The following is a 19,078-nucleotide window of genomic DNA, read 5'->3' as shown; positions in this document are numbered from 1 at the left end:
AGGAGGGAGCGGGGAAATGGACAAGAAAGATCTTTGTGTCCTAAGGCTGAATACTGATGTTTTCTGGAAAAAGAGCAGAAGGGCTGAACAGTGAGGTTCAGCCTGGTGAGGCTGGGAGAGGCTGGGAGAAAGGGAAGAAAACATGACAGAGTGTGAAGGCAGAAATAGGAATGCAGAAGGTGAAGTCATGCAGATTAACTGCAGCTGTTTGTCAATATTTAGAAATCAAACCATATATTTCATTTCATGGATCATATTTTTAAAACAAGGTACCTTCTCTAGTTATTCCAAGCCTTCACTCCCCAATATATGAAATTCCTTCAACAAATATGGCCACACTTTGAAATTACCAGAAAGCAAGAAATAGTAGTTCTCACCGAAATATTTCTCGGTGTTTTTTTATATTCCAGTCATAACCACCTCTACTGACAAGTTCAAAAAACTCGGTCCTTCTCCTGCAAAAAAAACAGATTATCAGAGAAAGAAACAAGACCCTTTCAGAGCAGCACTGCAGTAGGAACACAGTTCTCTTTATGAGACAAAATCACTGCACCTCATGTATTATTGTTAAAGTCATTACACTGACAGTCCATTTAAGCGAAACGTACTAATTTCCGAACATGTTCTATAAATGTCTGTTATCAATGTCAGAGTTGCCTTGTAAAAGCAATATTGTATTTATGGTCTCCACAGATAAGGAAATTAATGGCACTGAAATGTTCAGTCTTCCATGGAAGCATGAAATGTTCACCTACAGCAATGGACAGACAGACAATAGAAACACCCCTGAAATATACACATGCTTCTCTTTATTTGTCCTTGCAAAATGGTTTTTACTTCTATATCCTGAAGGTTTTTTCAGGGACATGCAACTCCAGTCTTTTTCAGCACACAGAAAAGAACAGAGACACGTAGGAGCTGCAGCAGTCTTGAGTTGGTAGTTCTCACTGACTAGAAACTACATCTCCCTGCTTCACCCCACGCTTTGTCTTCTGGAGTATCTTCCCTGGATCCTCAAAGATGGAAAAAATGTGAAATGGGCAGAACATGTTAATGCCTGCTTCTTGCCATTAAGAATCAAAATTCTCACTTGTTATAGTCTGTAATCTTTTATGGCCCTGAGACTCCAAGCTCTTCCTGCATGCAGTGTGACTGCAATATGTAACAGATCCTGCCCAAGAGACAGTGGTAGTTGAGGTACAAACACTTGGAGCACCTTGTCCACAGTCACACAACATATGAGCATCAAAGCTGGAAAGCAAATACCTGTGTTCAGAGTGACAGTCTGATGTCCCATCTCATATGAGACTGTACTGTCTCTTTGTCAAGAGGAACTGCAGCTAAGATTCCTCAACAGGAGAGAGTTTGTAAAATGTATTTTCTACATTTACCTAAGCTAGACTGAAAGTTTGAACAGTGATTACTGAAAGCACAGCCTGATGGCAGCCAGTACATGTTTTGCACACAAGGAGATGCACACTTCCAGGAACACCACCTTTGATAAGTGGACAGAATGTTATGTGGGGCACGTTGCATTATTCTGGTCCCTGACTGCTGTGGTTATTTGACCAGTCACTCCTACTATAGGGTCTTTCATGACAGCAGCTAGAACAGGGAGATATAAGGACTGCATGATGATATCTAATCGCTTATGCTTTGTGAAGGAAGATGTGAAAGAGTTTCATGTTACAAAAGTTTCTAGGACAATGCAAAGTCACACATATGAAGAAAACAAAACTCAATTCTCTCACACAAAGCCTCAAGCATCGTAATCCCTAAGGAAATAAATATTTCAACAACGAAAATTTTAATGACCAAGAGTAGTTGTCACATTAACCTCAAACCAGCCTAACCCTGAGCAGAACAACGCTACACTGAGCATCAACTACATACTCTATTAAGAGAGCGAGCAGTGGATTTTTGCAACTTGTATTTCAGTGCCCAGTCTAACAACATAAAATTTGGGAATTATTTCATTTTCAAGTATTGGATATTCTGAGCAATTAATAAGTTACTGGATAAAAATCAGGCAAGAATGTTTAAAGCTGAGAGCTCAGGAAGATGACACCCCAGAAGCCTCAAATATTCAAATTTAAAATGTAGAGATCCACAAACAGAAACTGAAAATGTGAGTCTCAAGGCCGTATGTTAAGCTGAAAACTTATAAGAATTTTCTTTGAAATCCATTTAAATGGATATAGAAGTAGTGGTCCAACTCCACAAAGAATTTCTAGTGTAGCAAGGAGTCAACCTGAGAAAAGTAGCCATGTATAATGAAACTATTTATTGTTTCCTACTGGTTTCTTATGACTGGTACCCAAAATTATAAGGTTTGCTATCAATAATCAAATGTGATATGTCAGGACTTCAGAAATAAACTGAATTATAACAATCTTGCAGTGTCTTTGAGTAACATTGACTATGGTTGTATTTTGTCTGGAAGGGATGGTTGTCTTGCTATATATATGACAAATACAGTTGCTCTATACCCAGCAGTTCAAGATATCATTTATGTGAATTTCCATAAACTTCATTTGGATTCCATGTTTTTGCTTGTTGTATTATCTACAAGCATTATTATCTAGAATTATTTACTAAAATCAAGTATATTTTCCATCTGATCTTTCACCATAAGTCATCTTTTTGTTTGTTTGTATAAAAGCAGTGCCTAAAGAGGGTCATCATGCCTTACTCTACCTGGAGTTTTATTGCTGTTCTACTAGCTGGAGACTAAACTCCCTCAGCCTCTCATTCCTCATAACATGTTTTCTAGAGCCTTCCCCAGCTCCAGTGCCCTTCTCTGGACCTGCTCCAGCACCTCAATGTCTCTCTTTTAGTGAGGAGCCCAAAACTGAACACAGTACTCAAGGCATGGCCTCACCAGTGTCGAATACAGAGGGACAATCACTCTCCTAGTCTTGCTGGCCACACTATTCTTGATACAGGCAAAGATGCCACTGGCCTTCTGGGCCACCAGGGCACACTGCTGGATCATGCTCAGCTGGGTGTCAACCAACACCCCCAAGTCCCTTTCTGCTGAGCAGCAGCTCTCAAGCCACTCTTCCTCCCAGCCTGTGGTGCTGCCTGAGGCTGTTGTGACCCATGTGCAGGACATGGCACTTCACCTCATTGAACCTCATGCAGTTGTCCTCAGCCCATCACTCCTACCCACTTCACTTGAAGTTGTCAGCAAACCATGTCATACCAACCTCACAGATAGCAGACAGTCCTAACAGGCAGCTTCAAAAAGAGTATGCTTGAGAGGGTTTATTTGTCCTGCTCAAGATATTCGTGTCAGCAAGGAGAAATTCCTTCATAGGCTTACGTTTAGAACTTACTTATAATAATACTACTTGCTAAAGTCCTTTCTTAAGAATATTTTTCTGGAAATAGACTTGTAGGAAACAAAGAGTGTCAATGTTTCTACTGCCAGTACTGTTTAGAAACAGCCCTTGGCACAGGAACCAAATACTGAGAAAAACAAACAAAGCAAACATTGCAGCATCGCCATTAGTATTTTTATATTTAACAGTTAAAGACACAATGTTCACATCCATACTTGAAAAATTCCAGAATAAAGACTTTGCCTGAAGTTTTCTGGAAAACTTTCTTGAGCACATAAGTGGAGCAAGATCCAGGTATACCACCCTAAGAAAAACGTTACTAAATGGTACCGAGAACTGTACAGGAGAGGATGCCAAAGAAAACTGACCCTGACAGTAGCTCAGTTTAGCATGGTGCTAATAATGCCAAGGCTGGGGGTTTGATCCCTGTATGGGCCATTCGCTTAAGAGTTGGAACTGATGATCCTTGTGGGTCCCTTCCAACTCAAAATATTCTGTGATTCCGTGAAAATTCCCAAGGATGAATTATTGTCAAGTCTGCGAAGGTAATACACAGAAACTGCACATCCGACAGCACTTCCCTCCGCAAGGCAGGCACAGGCAAGTGCCAGAGAGGGGGATGTCAGAAGTGCAGTGTGATGGTGACACCACAACCCTTCCAACAGCAGGCATGCTCCCACCCATTCTCACTGGGAAGAGCTAGGTAATAATTACCAGTATTTGAAAAACATAAAGTAGCACAAGCTTTGATTTGAAAACAGGGAAAAGGAAGAAAACTAGATGAGAGAGAGTCTATTGTACTTCTCTCCACTTCAGTTTTTTAAGACCTATTCTCATCATGTGATGCAAATTGGCATAATTTGTCTCCAAAGCAGCAAAGTATATGCTTTTCTTGCCTCTGCAACTGGGTCTGTAACTAAATATAGTATTTCTTAACATACATGTTTAGAAACACTGAAATGGTGGAAACAAATTCTCAAATGTTGTTGATTTTCTATATGCCTGAAGAAATTATCTCAGAAGGGACAGAAGAATTAAAGGACTGAGCTGTAACTGATTCCTGGGATTGCTTTGAAGTATAAGTCTAGGATTTCGCTTGTTTTTGGTGGATACACACATGTTACACATTAAAGCAAAAGTTACTTGGACACTTGAGATATTTCTATTAGCCTAAGATACACTAAGTACTAGACTAAAGCTCTTCAAACGTAGCTAAACACTAATTTCTCGTATTATATACCCTTGTTGGTATTTAATAGGTCATTAGAATAAGTTCTCTGAATTTTCATTTGTCAAATACAAGAAACGCCAATACTTACTCAAAATACAGAGTGAGGTCTGTTGCCAATATCGATTGTTTTAGAAGTTGCATAAGGTCACTGTAGTCCTTAGAGGACAAGTTAGCAAAGATGTTGTGACCCTATAATGAAAGAGATAAAAGAGGTAAAAGACTAGCAATCAATATAGGTTTTTAAAAGGTTTTCTGACTCTTTAGTCTACTGTTTCCCTGTAAAACAAGCCTTTTCTGATTCATGGCAAAACTACAACAAAATAATAATGTTAATACTGCTGAGATTACACTGAGGTGGAAGAGTTGACGACTGTAATCAAGCACCTGATATGTTTTTCTAAACTCTGCTGAAATTATAGCCTCTTGAGTAAAGATTTACTCTTTGCTCTGACCCTGCACAGACTCAGTTTATGGGGGAAAACTATGGATACATCTCAATCTTTCCTCCTATTAGATGTTTTGGGGAGCTGTGCATTGGAGCTTTTGAGTTGTGCTCCTAATAGATTTATCTGTGCTGCTGCTTGCAGGCACACAAACTGCTGTTAGAGCAGTCAAGGACACTAAATCAGTTTTTCATTCAAAACAGCCCATTTGCTCACTCTGCCCATTACTGCCTTGTCTTACAACCACTGCCTACGCAGGCTAAAGAACCACATCTTTATATACAGTTTAAACACCCTTTGTGGGCCCAACTGGCTGCTTTTTAAGGAATTGTGGATTAAGAATTTGGAAGGTGCCCTATGGCCAGAATGACAGTAAACAAATTATTTTACATTGCATTTTTAAGAGCAGGAAGGTCCTTATGTAACTGGATTTCTGAAAACAAGAAAAGGGACAGAGACACTGTAATTCCTCTATGAAATCCCAGAAAAAATAAACAAAATTAATGGAAAATTCTAAATGTAAGCTTAAGAAGTGATCTTTATGACAATAGTCATATATAACTATATTAATATAAATAAAACTATTACAGGTTGTTTGTTCTTTTTTTCTAATCACCTACAGAAATGTTGAAGTTCTTGCTAAACAGAGTCTTAGTTTGGTGGTATTTAGTCCTGCAGTGCTCACATTCAGTATGCACTGCCATCTACTGCCTAGGAAGATTAAAATGTCCTTAAACCCAAGAATTTTCCAGCAAGAGGATTGCTATAACCATGATGGTATGAAGACATGTATGAGAAAAGGTCTGGAGGTAGAGATGGCATTTTTAATAGAGCAGCTAATTGTTGGACTGAAAAACTAATTTGTTATGCATAAAATTGTTTCGTATCAGCTAAATATTGAGAAGGTTTTGAGAATTTAAAGCTTATTTATGAAAAAAACAAACAAACAATCAAAGTACTCAGAAGAAAATAAAGCAAAATGTACCAGAAAAAGAGCAGTTCTTACAACAGGGATAATTTACCAAGTTGTCTTTTATTCTATAATATCTATTGCCTTTCTGACCTGTTTCATTGTGTAGAAAATCATGTCACTACTAAGCCCAAAATCACTATACTTAGGTTAACATGTCAAGAGTAAGGGATAAATACCTTCTTTGTCCAACATGCTAAACATCTGAAGAAAAAATACAACATACTATGTTTCCTTGTAGTCAGCAAAACCAGACTAGAATATTTCGGCTTGTTTGAGAGAGACTGACTGCTCAGCTGGCAATAAACGGTGTGTCTTTAAGTAGACTGGGAGATTCAAATCTGCATTTATTCCAAACTAAGCGGTGTTGTGTTCCATTAGCAAACAGTATCAATTAGACAAAAATCCTGTAGGATTAATTTTCTGGACTGGAAATGAGGACCTGGAAAAGAAGCTGCCTGAATGATCACAGGTGAGAACTTGCATTTCAAGTAATACTTTACATCTCTGAAGAAGCTGGACTAAAACCCAAAGAATTTTTTGTTTCATAAATTTATTGATTTTTAAGCTTGAAAAGATAAAGAAAGGCATCTAGACTGCCATGGACTTGTCCACATCTTGAGTTTGAGACATTCAATTATGATGAAGATTTCAGGAACTAGAGAACTCACTGTTTTCCAGAAAACCTTGTTCCAGAAGCAGAACAGAGTCCCTAGTTTATGAAAAAAAACCCCAACAACAAAAACCACCCCAAAAAACAAACCACAAAACCAAAAAACCTTTCCTTTTTTCCTATTCTGAACTAGTCTGTTTAGTATTCAAATGCTGATTTTTCTTACACCTTTCCCTCAAATTATAAGGAGCCATTTAATTCCTATCACCTTTTAGATAAGCTAGCCTAGGCTGAACAAATTGAGCTGTCTAAATCTCATGCTGGTGCTCTCCTTTCCAATGTTTACTTTTTAAATATAATGTCAAGAAACTGCTCACTAAAGCCACAGTCCCATGACAAATCTCTCTGGCAGTGTACACAGAGGTAAAGCCATCCGCCTGTTCCCATTTGTCTGTGATCATGGGGCATTCCCAGATGCTCTTCAGAAGTTACTGCAGATCAGCATATGGTCTCCAGTTGTGCTGCATGAACAACAATTTTGGGTTTTGTATTTACTGAATGCGTTTTGTAACAACCTAGCTGTGAAAATCCACCTGTTTCATAAGGATTGCACATCCACCCTTCTCCTTTTCTCTCTGGTGTAGTTCATGCTGTATATACTGTTAGACACAAGATATTCTAGGCAATAACTATGTCTTCATATGTATCTGCAAAGCAATAACTGTACTTTGGACAACATGATATTAATTTTTAAAAATAATGTATTAAAAATATGAAAAGCCATCACAAAAGTACTGATTACAGAAAGACTGTCAAAGAAATTAAATTGGTGCAGTAAAGGATGACTGTGATATTCTGAATATGGTACCTGTGGGGAAAGGTAAGGGCTTGTTTCAGCTACCTATAAACCATTGAGGAGGATATATGTAAGAAGACTGAGAAAAGCTGACAGTATGATTAGGGTATGTTCTCCTTGCCCCTCGCTGATTGAGACAAATATAATCTCTGGGCTCTATGATCAGCATTTGTAGTTGTTTAATTTTGTGCTAGTTGTGACCTTTGTGGTAACCAATAAATAATTCCTCAAGGAGAGGACATTAAAAAGGTACCGTGTGTGGTATTTCCTTTCTCCTGCTGAAACTGCCCAACAGCTTACAGTGAGATTAATAGTAATGCTTTTGTACCTCACTTTGGAGAATCATGACAGCATGATTGAAATGGTGATGCTCCAAGGTAGCAGAGGTGCCATAGAGCTGAGCTAAGGCTGATCCACTCCTGAAAGAGAACATGGGGAGTCAACAAATACTGCTCATCTGCTTACAAAGCAGGTTTCAGAAACAATTTAGTAACAAAAGCAGGAAGCCACACTTCACCTCCATTTCAGCAACCACACCTAAGACAGTTGACAAGATCAGAAATACTAATTTAAAGTCAGATACAAAGCATTTATGTTCCAGACTTTGCTAAATATCATCAGCTGACTAAAAATTTTTCTTGAACTACAAGAAATTTTGTAATGCAACTTTCAAAGTGCCTCAGCAAGAGCAGAGGCTCACCACTGTGCAGTAAAGACCCACAGTAACATCCTTGATCTAGGCTTGGCTGTCCCACTGCTACTTTGTTTTTTTAATTCTTAAAAGACATAAACACAATGGCTTACAATGGGCAATTAGAAACTCTTAAAATAACCCCCCAAAACACAACAACAACAACAAAAATACAAGTGCACTGAGGTCCTGTCAGTATGTAAAATCACACACTTAAAAAATACTAAGGTAAACAAAAAACCACAAGTGAGAGCAGTGAATATAAAAGCAAAGTTTAGCATTGCTTTAGAATATATTTTTCCATCATGTTTATTGTCTAAACCAAAGTCAGATTCAAAATGCACAGAGCTGGTGGGTTTTCTAAATTTCCTAAGTTTTTCCAAGGATAAAAATCTATAGAATACAATTATAAAATTCTGAATCGTTGAGAGGTGCAGTGAATGGGACAGGATTGTCAGAATAGTCACTGTTCACCATTACTTCACTTCTGGGAGCCAGACTAAAGCAACAAGACGGGTTTTCTTTCCAAAGAAATGAGAATAAGAGATTATGCCAGAGACAGAAAGTCTCCTAGGAGCATAACCTATAAAACTGCACCATACTGATACTTAATTATCAGAAGCAGCTATGTTAGAGAGAAGGATGTCCAGGAAACATTGTCCCTAGAGAATGTGATGCTGAGATATATAACAGAGCCATTTCAAACAACTGTGATATTGTCTCCATCATATACCTCTTGAACTTTCATCATACAGAAACAGCAGTATTGAGCACTGAAGATAAAACAGGAAAAAGTGATGCTTAAATTTATGTCAGATTACAGGAATAAATCATAGTTGCTGTTATGAAAACTACAACTTCTGTTTTCGGGGATGTTTTATGCATGTGTGGTAATGTTTGTCTTTCATTAAATGTCTTCAGCAGTTTCTTTATGGAGTCATAAAATGGTAGCCTCCTCTTCATACTCCATTGTCAAACAACAAGTATAAGTGATAGCAGCCTAGTGCTGAAACCCTACACCTCTAACTGAGCCATCCCTCTGCACAAGCGATACTGTTGTGTAATGTTACAGAGGAGAACTGGTTAACTTAATCTGAGCCTAAAATGGCTAAGATGTAAATTTTAGATCTCGTTGTAAATTAGGAACATAAACATCAATCAGCTGAGCTTCCTTCCCATTTGTCTCGTCTATTTTGATTCTCTTCAAGTCTCCGCTGCAAAAAGGCATCTAGCAGTGCTTGGTAACCTTTGCACTATGAGCTCTGTCTTTTGAGCACTGCAATTGATTTTCCTTGCTACGGTGATTGAAGATCCAGACAGTGTCATTGTTTCATTGGGATTGTATGGTAACACCAATGCCTCAGGAAATGGCAGCTTAGCAAACATCAGAAACATCAGTTTGAGTGATGTTCACTGAGGCAACTTGCCCCCTGAAATGCAGCAGCCTGTGCATACACCCATTGCAGCAGAGTATTTCTGAAAATGGTAGGACAAAATAGGCTAATAAAGCATTACACTGTCTTTCAAATATCTTTGGACAACCATTTGACCACTCCCCCATCACACTGGAGGATTAGCAGTAACACAGAACAGAAAAAGCTGCAAATGCACACTGGGATCTGCGGGACGAGAGCTGCAGGGTCTGACTGTAGAGGACCCAGGGACTGAAGAAAACAACACGGGATTTGAAGGAGTCTCTGTGTCTGACAGCTTCATTTCACAGCTTGGCCAAGATGTTGCCAGGGGATGTTTTCTGCTGTCCTGCCTGTTCTCAGGGAACACAGATTTTGGAATGAATTTGACCATGGTCAAAGGAATTCCCTCACCACCACAGTAAGAAGAACTGCCCTCAAAACTTCCATAAGCCTGCTTCTACCTCACTGTGCCTGATGGCAGCAGCATGGACAGCAAAATAAATACATGCAAGTCAGGGCTGCTAAATCAGCTCATAAGAATTTTGAATAGAATAAAATTAATTTTCAGAATTGAAAACAGTTCTGGAGAGCAAGACTTCACACCAGTGATGTCAGAATTTGCCTTTGAGATCCAGCTTTGTGTTCTGGTGCGTACTGACTACTGCAGAAGGCAGCCAGCCCAGTCCTGCCCACGGCAGCATGAACGGGCTCTGGGTGCTGTGGCCTGTGGGGCAGGTCAGGTAGGAGGCATTTTTACACCCCAGGGACCCTGTGTACTCAACAACTGACAGGGATGTGGTGAGGCAACTACTCTGGCCACCCGCTGCAGATGATCTGCACCTCAGCTCCAGAAGGATGGCAATGGTTTCATACTTCATAAGCTAGGAATTACATTATGTATGCTTGCTTATACTGGCGTGAAAGTTTTTGTGAAAGCATTATTTCAGTTTTACTTATTTTCTTTTCTTCTTAACAAGGGAACAAGGTTTTACTCAATATCGTGCATTCCAGTCAGTAAGAACAACCCAGATAGACAATTTAGATGTTTCCTGGGTTGAATACCAGAATCAGTAATAGCTGAGCCTAAAAGAACATCAAGTTTTGGCACCACATTTTAATATGTGGTGTCAGTTCAACAGCCTGCCACAAAGGACAGGCCAGCAATTACCTAAAGGAACAGAGAATGATAAAGATGGATTGTCCCTCACTGCATACAGGAATAAGAATACTTGGCCTTGGCCTAGGAGGCTTGAAATTAATGCTTCATTCTATATCCTGGTCACCTTTTGCTCTCCCGTGGAAGAAAACCAAATTAAAATAGTAAGAATTAGAAAGCTTACTTGGCTTGGAAGGCATTGTTGGTTCCCCTGTGGTCAAGGTCGTGACATAAGCATCCCACAATCAAAGCTAAAATTTCAATTTCACTTAGAATCTCCTGAAATCCTGCGGTCTGGGAGCAGAAAAAAAATAGCAGCTGTAACTATCAGTAGCAAAAGGGATAAGTAATGTTAGTCCATCGAGCAACAGTCAACTTTGTTTTGATACCATGAACGTTTCAGTAAGGAGAAGATAAATGCTTTATTGTCATATTCTATTCCCTGCTGTATGTTAGATGGTTAGCAGAATAGATAACGTCCTTGGAGTGATCTGTTATTATCTCTTTGTTGCATTTCCAGCATGCCATTTCTCTGCTACCCAGAAGGCACTGAAGGCAAAAAGAGCTGAAAACGAGCATCAGTAACTGCAAACTAAAACAGGAAATGGATTTTCTGATCAGAAAAATAAAAAAAACCCCAAAACTAAATTGATTCTATTTTGAAATTACTGCTTAGAGAAGTATTTTGTAAGATTTCCTCAATTCTGAGAAGACCACCTTAGTCAATCCCTACTGTCCAAGATAGCTGAGATGTTCAATCAAAAGACGTATAAAAGAACCCAGATACAATATATTCTATGGAACTGTTATGAACTATTAAAAGACTTTTTTTACCTGGGACAATGAAATGAAGTGGCATGATTTAAAGAGCAAATGTCTCAAATGGCTTATTTCTGTTGCAGATAGCCGCATGAATTCAGGAGAGATTTTTGAAAACAGATGTAATGAAATTGCCTACAAGCAGCTCAGACATGTTTGTGTGAATGGGGGAGCTGATCCTAGAAACATTTTTTGCCACTATACTTCTCCTCATGGATACTTGCCATAAACAGTCTTCCTGCCTGAACAGCCTCATGTCAGAAAAAAGAATCACTACTGCTACTGCTAACCTCATGCATCCTGAACAGATCCTGTCTAGATGAGGTGCCAGAGCCTGTGTGGGACACCACCTCGTTGGTGCTGTGCATCTTACCCATGGCAGAAACAACCTGGTTCTTCAACTCTTCAGAAGCAGACGAGTATATTGCCTGCAGAGAGGACTGGCTGAGCTGGAAAATCATGACACTTGTCTTTACGCAGTGCCAGTTTCCAAAGACACTCCTAAATTAGCCACATGACCTAGTTAGTATGAAAGGAAATTATATTCAAGAAATATAAAATACATTTATATTGGAGTACCAAATCAAGGCTGAACACTAACACCACCTGAGAAATCCCAAATCCCAATGATTTTCACTGGGACATGATTTCACCCACTGGCAAGAGGAGGGTTTAAGTGATACAGTGGGACTTGTCCTTTTCTGGTAGGAACTTACCACCCGCTCAGAAATGCCAGTCAATTGATGCAATATCCTGAAAACTCTTCTCCCTGAAGACCACGAATTCTCCTTAAAGAAATGCACATTCAAATCCAAGTAGCCTCTGTTTAGATAGTCTGAAATGTGGCTGCAGTTAATACTTAGGCAGGACAGGGAGCCAAGCTCCCCCAGGTGCTCAGGAATGCATTTCAGTGGGAATTGAGGAAGTGCAGGACTTGCTACAAAAGGTTTATAATTGCTTGAAGTTTACACATCAGAAAAGATGATGAAGTATGAGGAAAAAAAGATTAATTTTGTGTAGAATCCAGTGGTGTACAGAATAACTTGAATATTAGGAAACAGATTCGCCTGATTTCTAGTGGCATTGCTATTCTTATTTTTTTTTTTAGTTTCAATAACATCTGCCCAGACAGAGGAAATTCTATAAAAAAATAGTGTTTTATCTTTTTAATTTCTTAAACATTGCTCTTGTATAACAAATAATAATAAAGGTCTGTTTTAAAAAAGGGATTAAAAAATAGCTTTTTAACTGACGACATGCCGTATGTCAAGTTTCAGTCTAGAAAAGATATTCATAGCTAAGTTAAAACAACTTAAAAAGGAAGTTTTATAAAATAAAATTGATATTATAATAAATATTCTTTAGCTTAAAGCAAGCTTTGATTAAATTCAAGGATTCAACCTGTATGACAAATGCAGGAAAGCCAATTAAGGAATTTATTAACACTAGCAATATCTCAAAAATAAATGCCACATTTTATTTAATGTAAAGCCTAGTCATTGAATAGATGAAAGAAATATAGCAATGCCACTTAGTAAAAAACATCTAATTTAAAACAATGTTAAAGTGAGAGGATATCTTCTTTGAACATAATGCAAGAAAACAGGGGATTACATTTCCCCATTTTCTGAATTTACAGAGAGAAAAAAAATACATGGCTATAGACGATGGTGCAGTAAAATTTATTTTCACCAGAAAAGGAATGACCCATAACTCATGAGTGGCACAGTCTCCTGTGAGTTATGGAGGTCATTCTTTCATGTGAGGAAACGAATTGCATTCATTATACCTTGCCCCACATCTATATGTTTTGTTATTAGCACACCAGATGGGATTTTAATTTTGTATTGCTTACTTGTTCATTTTTACCCTTTGAAATAAGTATCAATGTGAACTGTGTTGGCAAAGGCACTGAAAACAAAGCCTGGGCTTGATGCTGTGGTTGTCTCATGCAATGTCTTAGCTTGTGGGAGCAGCTACAGTGCTTGTCTTCAGAATATTTGGGCATCTGAAATACAGAACTATGGTTTGCAGAACTGGGCTTATAATTGTTCAGGAGAGATAAAATACATACTTAGATATATAGGAACACACTTTAAATATGCAAAAGGCTGAGTTCACCAGGAGCAAAACAACTGGTTTACTCTTTGTTAGATTTCTGTTGTTTAGCTGAATTTTCCTTCTACATTCAATAAGAGTATGGTCAGGCCATTAGAGGCTACTGAATTACAGGTTAGACAGTACTATGCTATGGTTAATTCTACCTGAAAATGCCCTAAATAGACCTGTGGGATTATATTTGTGCAGTGTATATTGCTGACTGTTATGGAGAAATCAGAAATAAGGTGCAATAACTGCACAAAGCAGTGCTTTCTTGACCATCAGAGAAGGGCTCTGATGAGCCCTTTAAAGGGCTTGTCAATGTATTTTTTTCCCTTTTTTACAGAGAAAAAAGAAGACACATATTCAGATTGCATCCCCCAGACAAATGCAGTAGGAGCAAGACTTGTGCTATTACTGGTCTCTTGACTCTCTTTTGTGTCTTCTTTCCCAAAAGATCAGTCAGACCAAACAGATCACACACCTGAAGTTATTCTGTTCTCAGCCAGAGCCAGAGCAAAGTGGGGTGGGATGTGTGGCTAGTCCAGTGTTGTGAGCACATGCATCCGAATTGCTCAGTTTATTACCAGGAGTGAGAGCAATGAAATGAACTTGGCTTGAAAATGCCAAGTCACATCCCACATACAGTTGCGTCCCTGTGCTGACTGCTAAAAGGATCCTGAAATTATGCTGTGAGAACCACGGTCAAAGCAATTTATAGTGGAAGCCTGGCAGGCTGCTGGAGCAGCAGGGATGCGCTCTCTCCCTGCTGGCTGCCGGTGCGGGCACCGCTAGGTGAGATGGAGATGCCTGGTGAGAGAGCGCGTTTCCCAGCGAAAGAGCAGCGTGCCGCAAACCTGGCCTTGGAGCTCCACCTAGGGGTCTCACCGATGAGCCTGGGGGGCTCCTCACCCCGGGCAGCGTGTGGCAGAAATTACTGTAACTCACAGAGAACGGCGTTGCCCGCCTTCGCCCTGACTCATCCCAGTAAAACGCTTTTCATTTTTCTAAAACTGAAAAAAAAAGGTGCGTGTCAAATTCATAAAACTCTGAAAACAACCGACACCCACGCATTCCGGCCAGATTTCATTAGAGAGCATCAGAAAGTGCCTGCTGAAACAACGTCAGTTCTGCTCAGCTGAACAAGAAGGGGTGACCGTTCTCCATTGCTGAACGTCTCCATTTCCTTTGTGTCATGGTGTACGGTACAGCTTTGCTACACCTCCACAGGCACTCACAGAAACAAAGCCACACGGCTGGGTTTGTGCCAAAGCACTAGACCAACATCAGCCTGCTGGGGGACTTGTCAGGCTCGGTTTTTTCTCTTGCCCAACAGACAAAGTTCTGGCACACAGACAATGTCGAACAGAGGAGGACAACCATGAACCCACGCACAGGACAGCTGTGCCTTGTGAGCAGGAAAAAGGCCACTGACCGACTCAAATCCATGTAACAGTGCACTGACCTGTGCTGAGAATGGCATAGGCTGTGGAGTCTCCCTCTCTTCAGAGTTCAAATGCTAACTGCACCACAGAGACCAGTCAGCAACAAGAACGTAGGTATTCACAGATCAAAAATTAGGGAGCAAGCACACAATATCCCAGATAAATAAATACTTGCACAAATGCTACAAGTATGGCTAAGTTAACGTTCACAATACATTAGGCACTAAAACTGAACATGAAGAAAAAAATTTTAAAAATTTGAATGATTATTGGAAAATAAGGCAAACCCAAAATGTGAAGTGCACCAAAAAAGTGTTGTGTGTTCACAGACATGTTGCTTCTCTTTCACCACATTAACCAGAATATTAAACATCCAGGATCACTGAGGTTTTTACTGATGCACTTACAAGAATTAACTAGCCAAGCATGAGTTATTTCACACAGTGATGTTGCTGCAGGGTAGGGAGAGAGAGCAATTATACTTGTTCAAGTATACTAGCAGTGGTACTTTCAACAGAATTTACTTGTGTGCTGAAAGGAGCTACAGATACTGTGGAGATACATGTTAATAAAACCCCTAAGTGTTAACAGTGTCCAGTAGAGACACGAGATTCACTTAGATCACTGTGTTGGAAGTTAATTTTGAAATGTTTTAAGGCAATACCTTCTAGAACTATTTAGATGAAGCTGGATAAGGAGGTAATAAGTATCAACATAATAAATACTTTGGGATTCTAATCTTCCTTGGTTTTGTACTTTTCAATTTAAGAGTCTGAAATAAATGTCAAATCAAAGAGTTCCAAAAGAAAAACATTTTGTAAGATCAAGATCTATAATAACAAGCTCACTCCAAGAATGCCATCTGTTTTCAGTCACTTTAATGTGCTTATGATACCACTGTCACTAAAACACTATACGGTTTTGCCAAACATGTGATGCCTTAAGTTGAATTAAGTTCTGTGTGCTTTGCTATTGGAAATGAGTAGCATAATAACTAGAAAAGAACTGAATGCTGGAAAACGTTTAGACACGTAAGGCAATGTGGCAGTAAAAGCTCTTACAGGATTGCGTCTGGAGCTGGATACTTACGGTTAGCATGGCAAACATCAGCTGGCAGACATTGAAAGCATGCCTCCAGTTGTGATACAAAACCATCCGATAATTCTTCCTAACCGTCAAAAGCCACCTACACAGCGTCTGGAATTAAAAGTACAGTTTGTATCAGGGCTACTAAATGTGTACAAATGGACAGAGCAGTGCCAGAACAAAAGCAGCAGATATCTGCAGCGCAGATGGTTACCTCGTAGTCAATTTTAAATTTCTGAACCATTCCAAGTTCCATGAACATCCGCAGGGCTGCAGTAATCATGGTATCCACATCAAGCGAGAAGTCATCAAAATGGATATTGTCAATGCCAAGCTCTGACACCAGAGGGATGTTTGCTGCCTGAAAATGCCAAAGGGAAATTTCTGATTCAAAAATTCGGTCTTTTTTTCTGTGTCACTCTTACAAGAACCAATCTGTACATCAGTTCTGACCTGCCAATACATTCCCTGCTGGATTCAAATGCCAAGCAGTAGAAGTCTTCATCTGAGAAATACAAATGTGTCAAGCTAACAGAGCATGGAAACAGTGGGAAGTAGAAGAGCCTGGTACGAGCAGAAAATACGTTCACCATCACAACTGGAGCCCAGATACAGGGCTTAGACTGAAAGCTGACCACTTTACAGCTACTGCAGTAACACAATATATTCCAATGCAAATTACAATGCTGTAATGCAAGAAACATCTGGACAGCCAGCAGCTGGGAATTTTAATTGCTACCATTTAGAATTGCAAAGCAAATATACTGCTCTGCAGAATTTCTTCATCCCAGTGTCTTTATAGCCATAAGCATACAAGTGCCCTTTGCTTTACACTCTTCACTACACGTATGTAGAACCAAAAGAAGAGCAATACAAAAAATGTCTAGTAGAAGTACTTTCCAAAGCAAAATGAAAGAATTTTCAACACACTGATTATGTAGTAAGTCAATACAGCAACAGCAAAAGCCTTACATTTTGCTTTGTCTATGCAACAGGGACTTTTATTCTGTTTGTAAGAGAGGAATGAGTTTCTCGTGAACACAACAAAGATACAGATGAGTGTGCCGGACTGGCTAATGCATACAGCACCTGCGTGAGCCAGGCAGAGGTGTTGACAACCTTCACAGGCTTCCTTGCCCTTCTTTATGCCCCTTCAGACTTGCCATTCATCTCCCTAGAGAGGGCAGGTGGAGGAGGATGCATTTGCTGAAATAGCATCTGTTCCCTATCTCCCTCAGTGAGAAGGTGATGGGTCAGGTAGAAGCCTCACAAAGGCACCAGATCCAGCCCACAGGCTATGAGGTGGACAATGCTGAATTAGTTAAAATCCCATGGACTCAGCTGGCATGGCTCATCTAGCTACTCACTTGCATAAAATACCAATTAGTTCATGCAACTCTAAGTTCACCTTCTCAATTACAGATTCTACGTAACCATCTTATGACTTCCTTCTTGAAAACTTGTGTTTTGAAATAGTGCACGCTAACCTCAACAAGTTACTGACATGTAAAAAGCTTCTTCTGGCTGAAGAGAAAGTGCCACCTCAATAATTACTTTATGCAGAGATTAAGTTGATTTAGCTACACTACATAAGAGAAGATGGTGTAAATCTGTCATAAAATAGTATTAACACTGTGGTTTTAACTTAGTTGCTAGCTAGAAGAAAGTTCTTTTTAGTTCAGTACCCAGTAAAGGACACCAGTACCACAAAAAACCATGGCACTATGCCAGTGTGTTTAACTGACACAGGAAATACAACAAACCCATCAAGTCGAGTGTCATCCCAGAACACAGCTGAAGAACCTCTGGAGCATGCAGGCAGAGATGTCAGTTCTGTTAACTGCACACTTTCTCTGCTAGCATAATTATCCAGGTTGAATCAATTCAGCATCCTTTTTTTTAAGAATTACTGAAAAATTTGAAATACTTCTAAACAGAAGCACTTGATTGTCAGTAGACCTTCTTGTAATTGTTTTATCAAAACTATCTTTACAAACTTACTGCTGCATTTTCATTAACTTTGAAGTGGGGTCTGATTAAAATTTTCACTTTTTTGGTATCTTAAAGATACAGATCTTTTCCTTGCAATTTTTTACTGGAAACCAACACTTTCTCCAGCCTGTTACAATTCAAGAGAGAACACCTGAAGCAGTTGCTCAACTAAAATTGTTTTTCCATTTGTCAAACAGGGGAGAAATAACAACATATTCCAAATCTATTACAAATTGAACAACAGGATATTAACAAAACAAGTCAAACCCAATTTCTTCCAATGTCAGTCTGAAACTTTTAAATATTTATGAGGTTTTACATTCCTAAATTTATCAGGAGTGCCATAATCCAAAATAACAGCTGAATTAATAGCCAGGAGATAAAAATTGTAAAAAAGAACCATTTGCTTTAAAAGAGCAATAAAGGAAACAACAGAATTATGAGTGTAGAGACTAATTTGAATAATGTTAAAAAAAATATGTTGTGGGGCTGCAGCAATATTCTGGCTGCACCTGGCATTGATTACCCTCAGCTTCTTAGGCTAGAAATGCAGAAGTTGGGGTTTATAGGAGAGCAGTCATTAAAACTTCATTATTTTAATTACAGATATAAAAAATATTAATAATACAGAATACTAAAACATATCCACCCGTGAAATTTTGCTGTACTGCAGGAAAAATTCCAGTGGATTTCTTAAAATAAACAGCAATAACAACACTCTTTTTCAGGAGAACAGAGAGGGTGAAAGTACCATGACAGCAAGAGAAAGGGGTAGGCAATTAAAATTCCAACTTACATTGAAATTATTTTTTTAAAGCACCCCAGTGTTTTAGAATCACTTAAAAGGTTTACTTCCTTTTGAGCATTCTGAAGCTCAATTTCCCCTTTCTAAAAACAATTAAGAATATTATACTCTG

General features: G+C 39.1%; 1 protein-coding gene across 2 annotated transcripts in view; it reads right to left on the bottom strand.

The window, feature by feature from the left end:
* Positions 1-19,078, bottom strand: part of PDE11A (phosphodiesterase 11A) — a 115,996-nt gene that overhangs the window by 21,110 nt on the left and 75,808 nt on the right. For both annotated transcript variants that reach the window (XM_050339885.1, XM_050339886.1), the window contains exons 11-16: positions 16,384-16,530; positions 16,173-16,280; positions 10,904-11,013; positions 7,786-7,876; positions 4,664-4,764; positions 378-455 (exon numbers count right to left, since the gene is read on the bottom strand). In XM_050339885.1, coding sequence (XP_050195842.1) covers positions 378-455; positions 4,664-4,764; positions 7,786-7,876; positions 10,904-11,013; positions 16,173-16,280; positions 16,384-16,530 — 635 coding nt within the window. The remainder of the gene's footprint in view (positions 1-377; positions 456-4,663; positions 4,765-7,785; positions 7,877-10,903; positions 11,014-16,172; positions 16,281-16,383; positions 16,531-19,078) is intronic.

This window comes from Myiozetetes cayanensis, unplaced genomic scaffold, assembly GCF_022539395.1.
Source record: "Myiozetetes cayanensis isolate MyiCay16 unplaced genomic scaffold, myiCay2020 scf9, whole genome shotgun sequence".
In the NCBI taxonomy this organism is placed as follows: Eukaryota; Metazoa; Chordata; class Aves; order Passeriformes; family Tyrannidae; genus Myiozetetes; species Myiozetetes cayanensis.
Note: the sequence above shows the minus strand (reverse complement) of the source record. Positions and strands in the feature narration are given on the sequence as shown.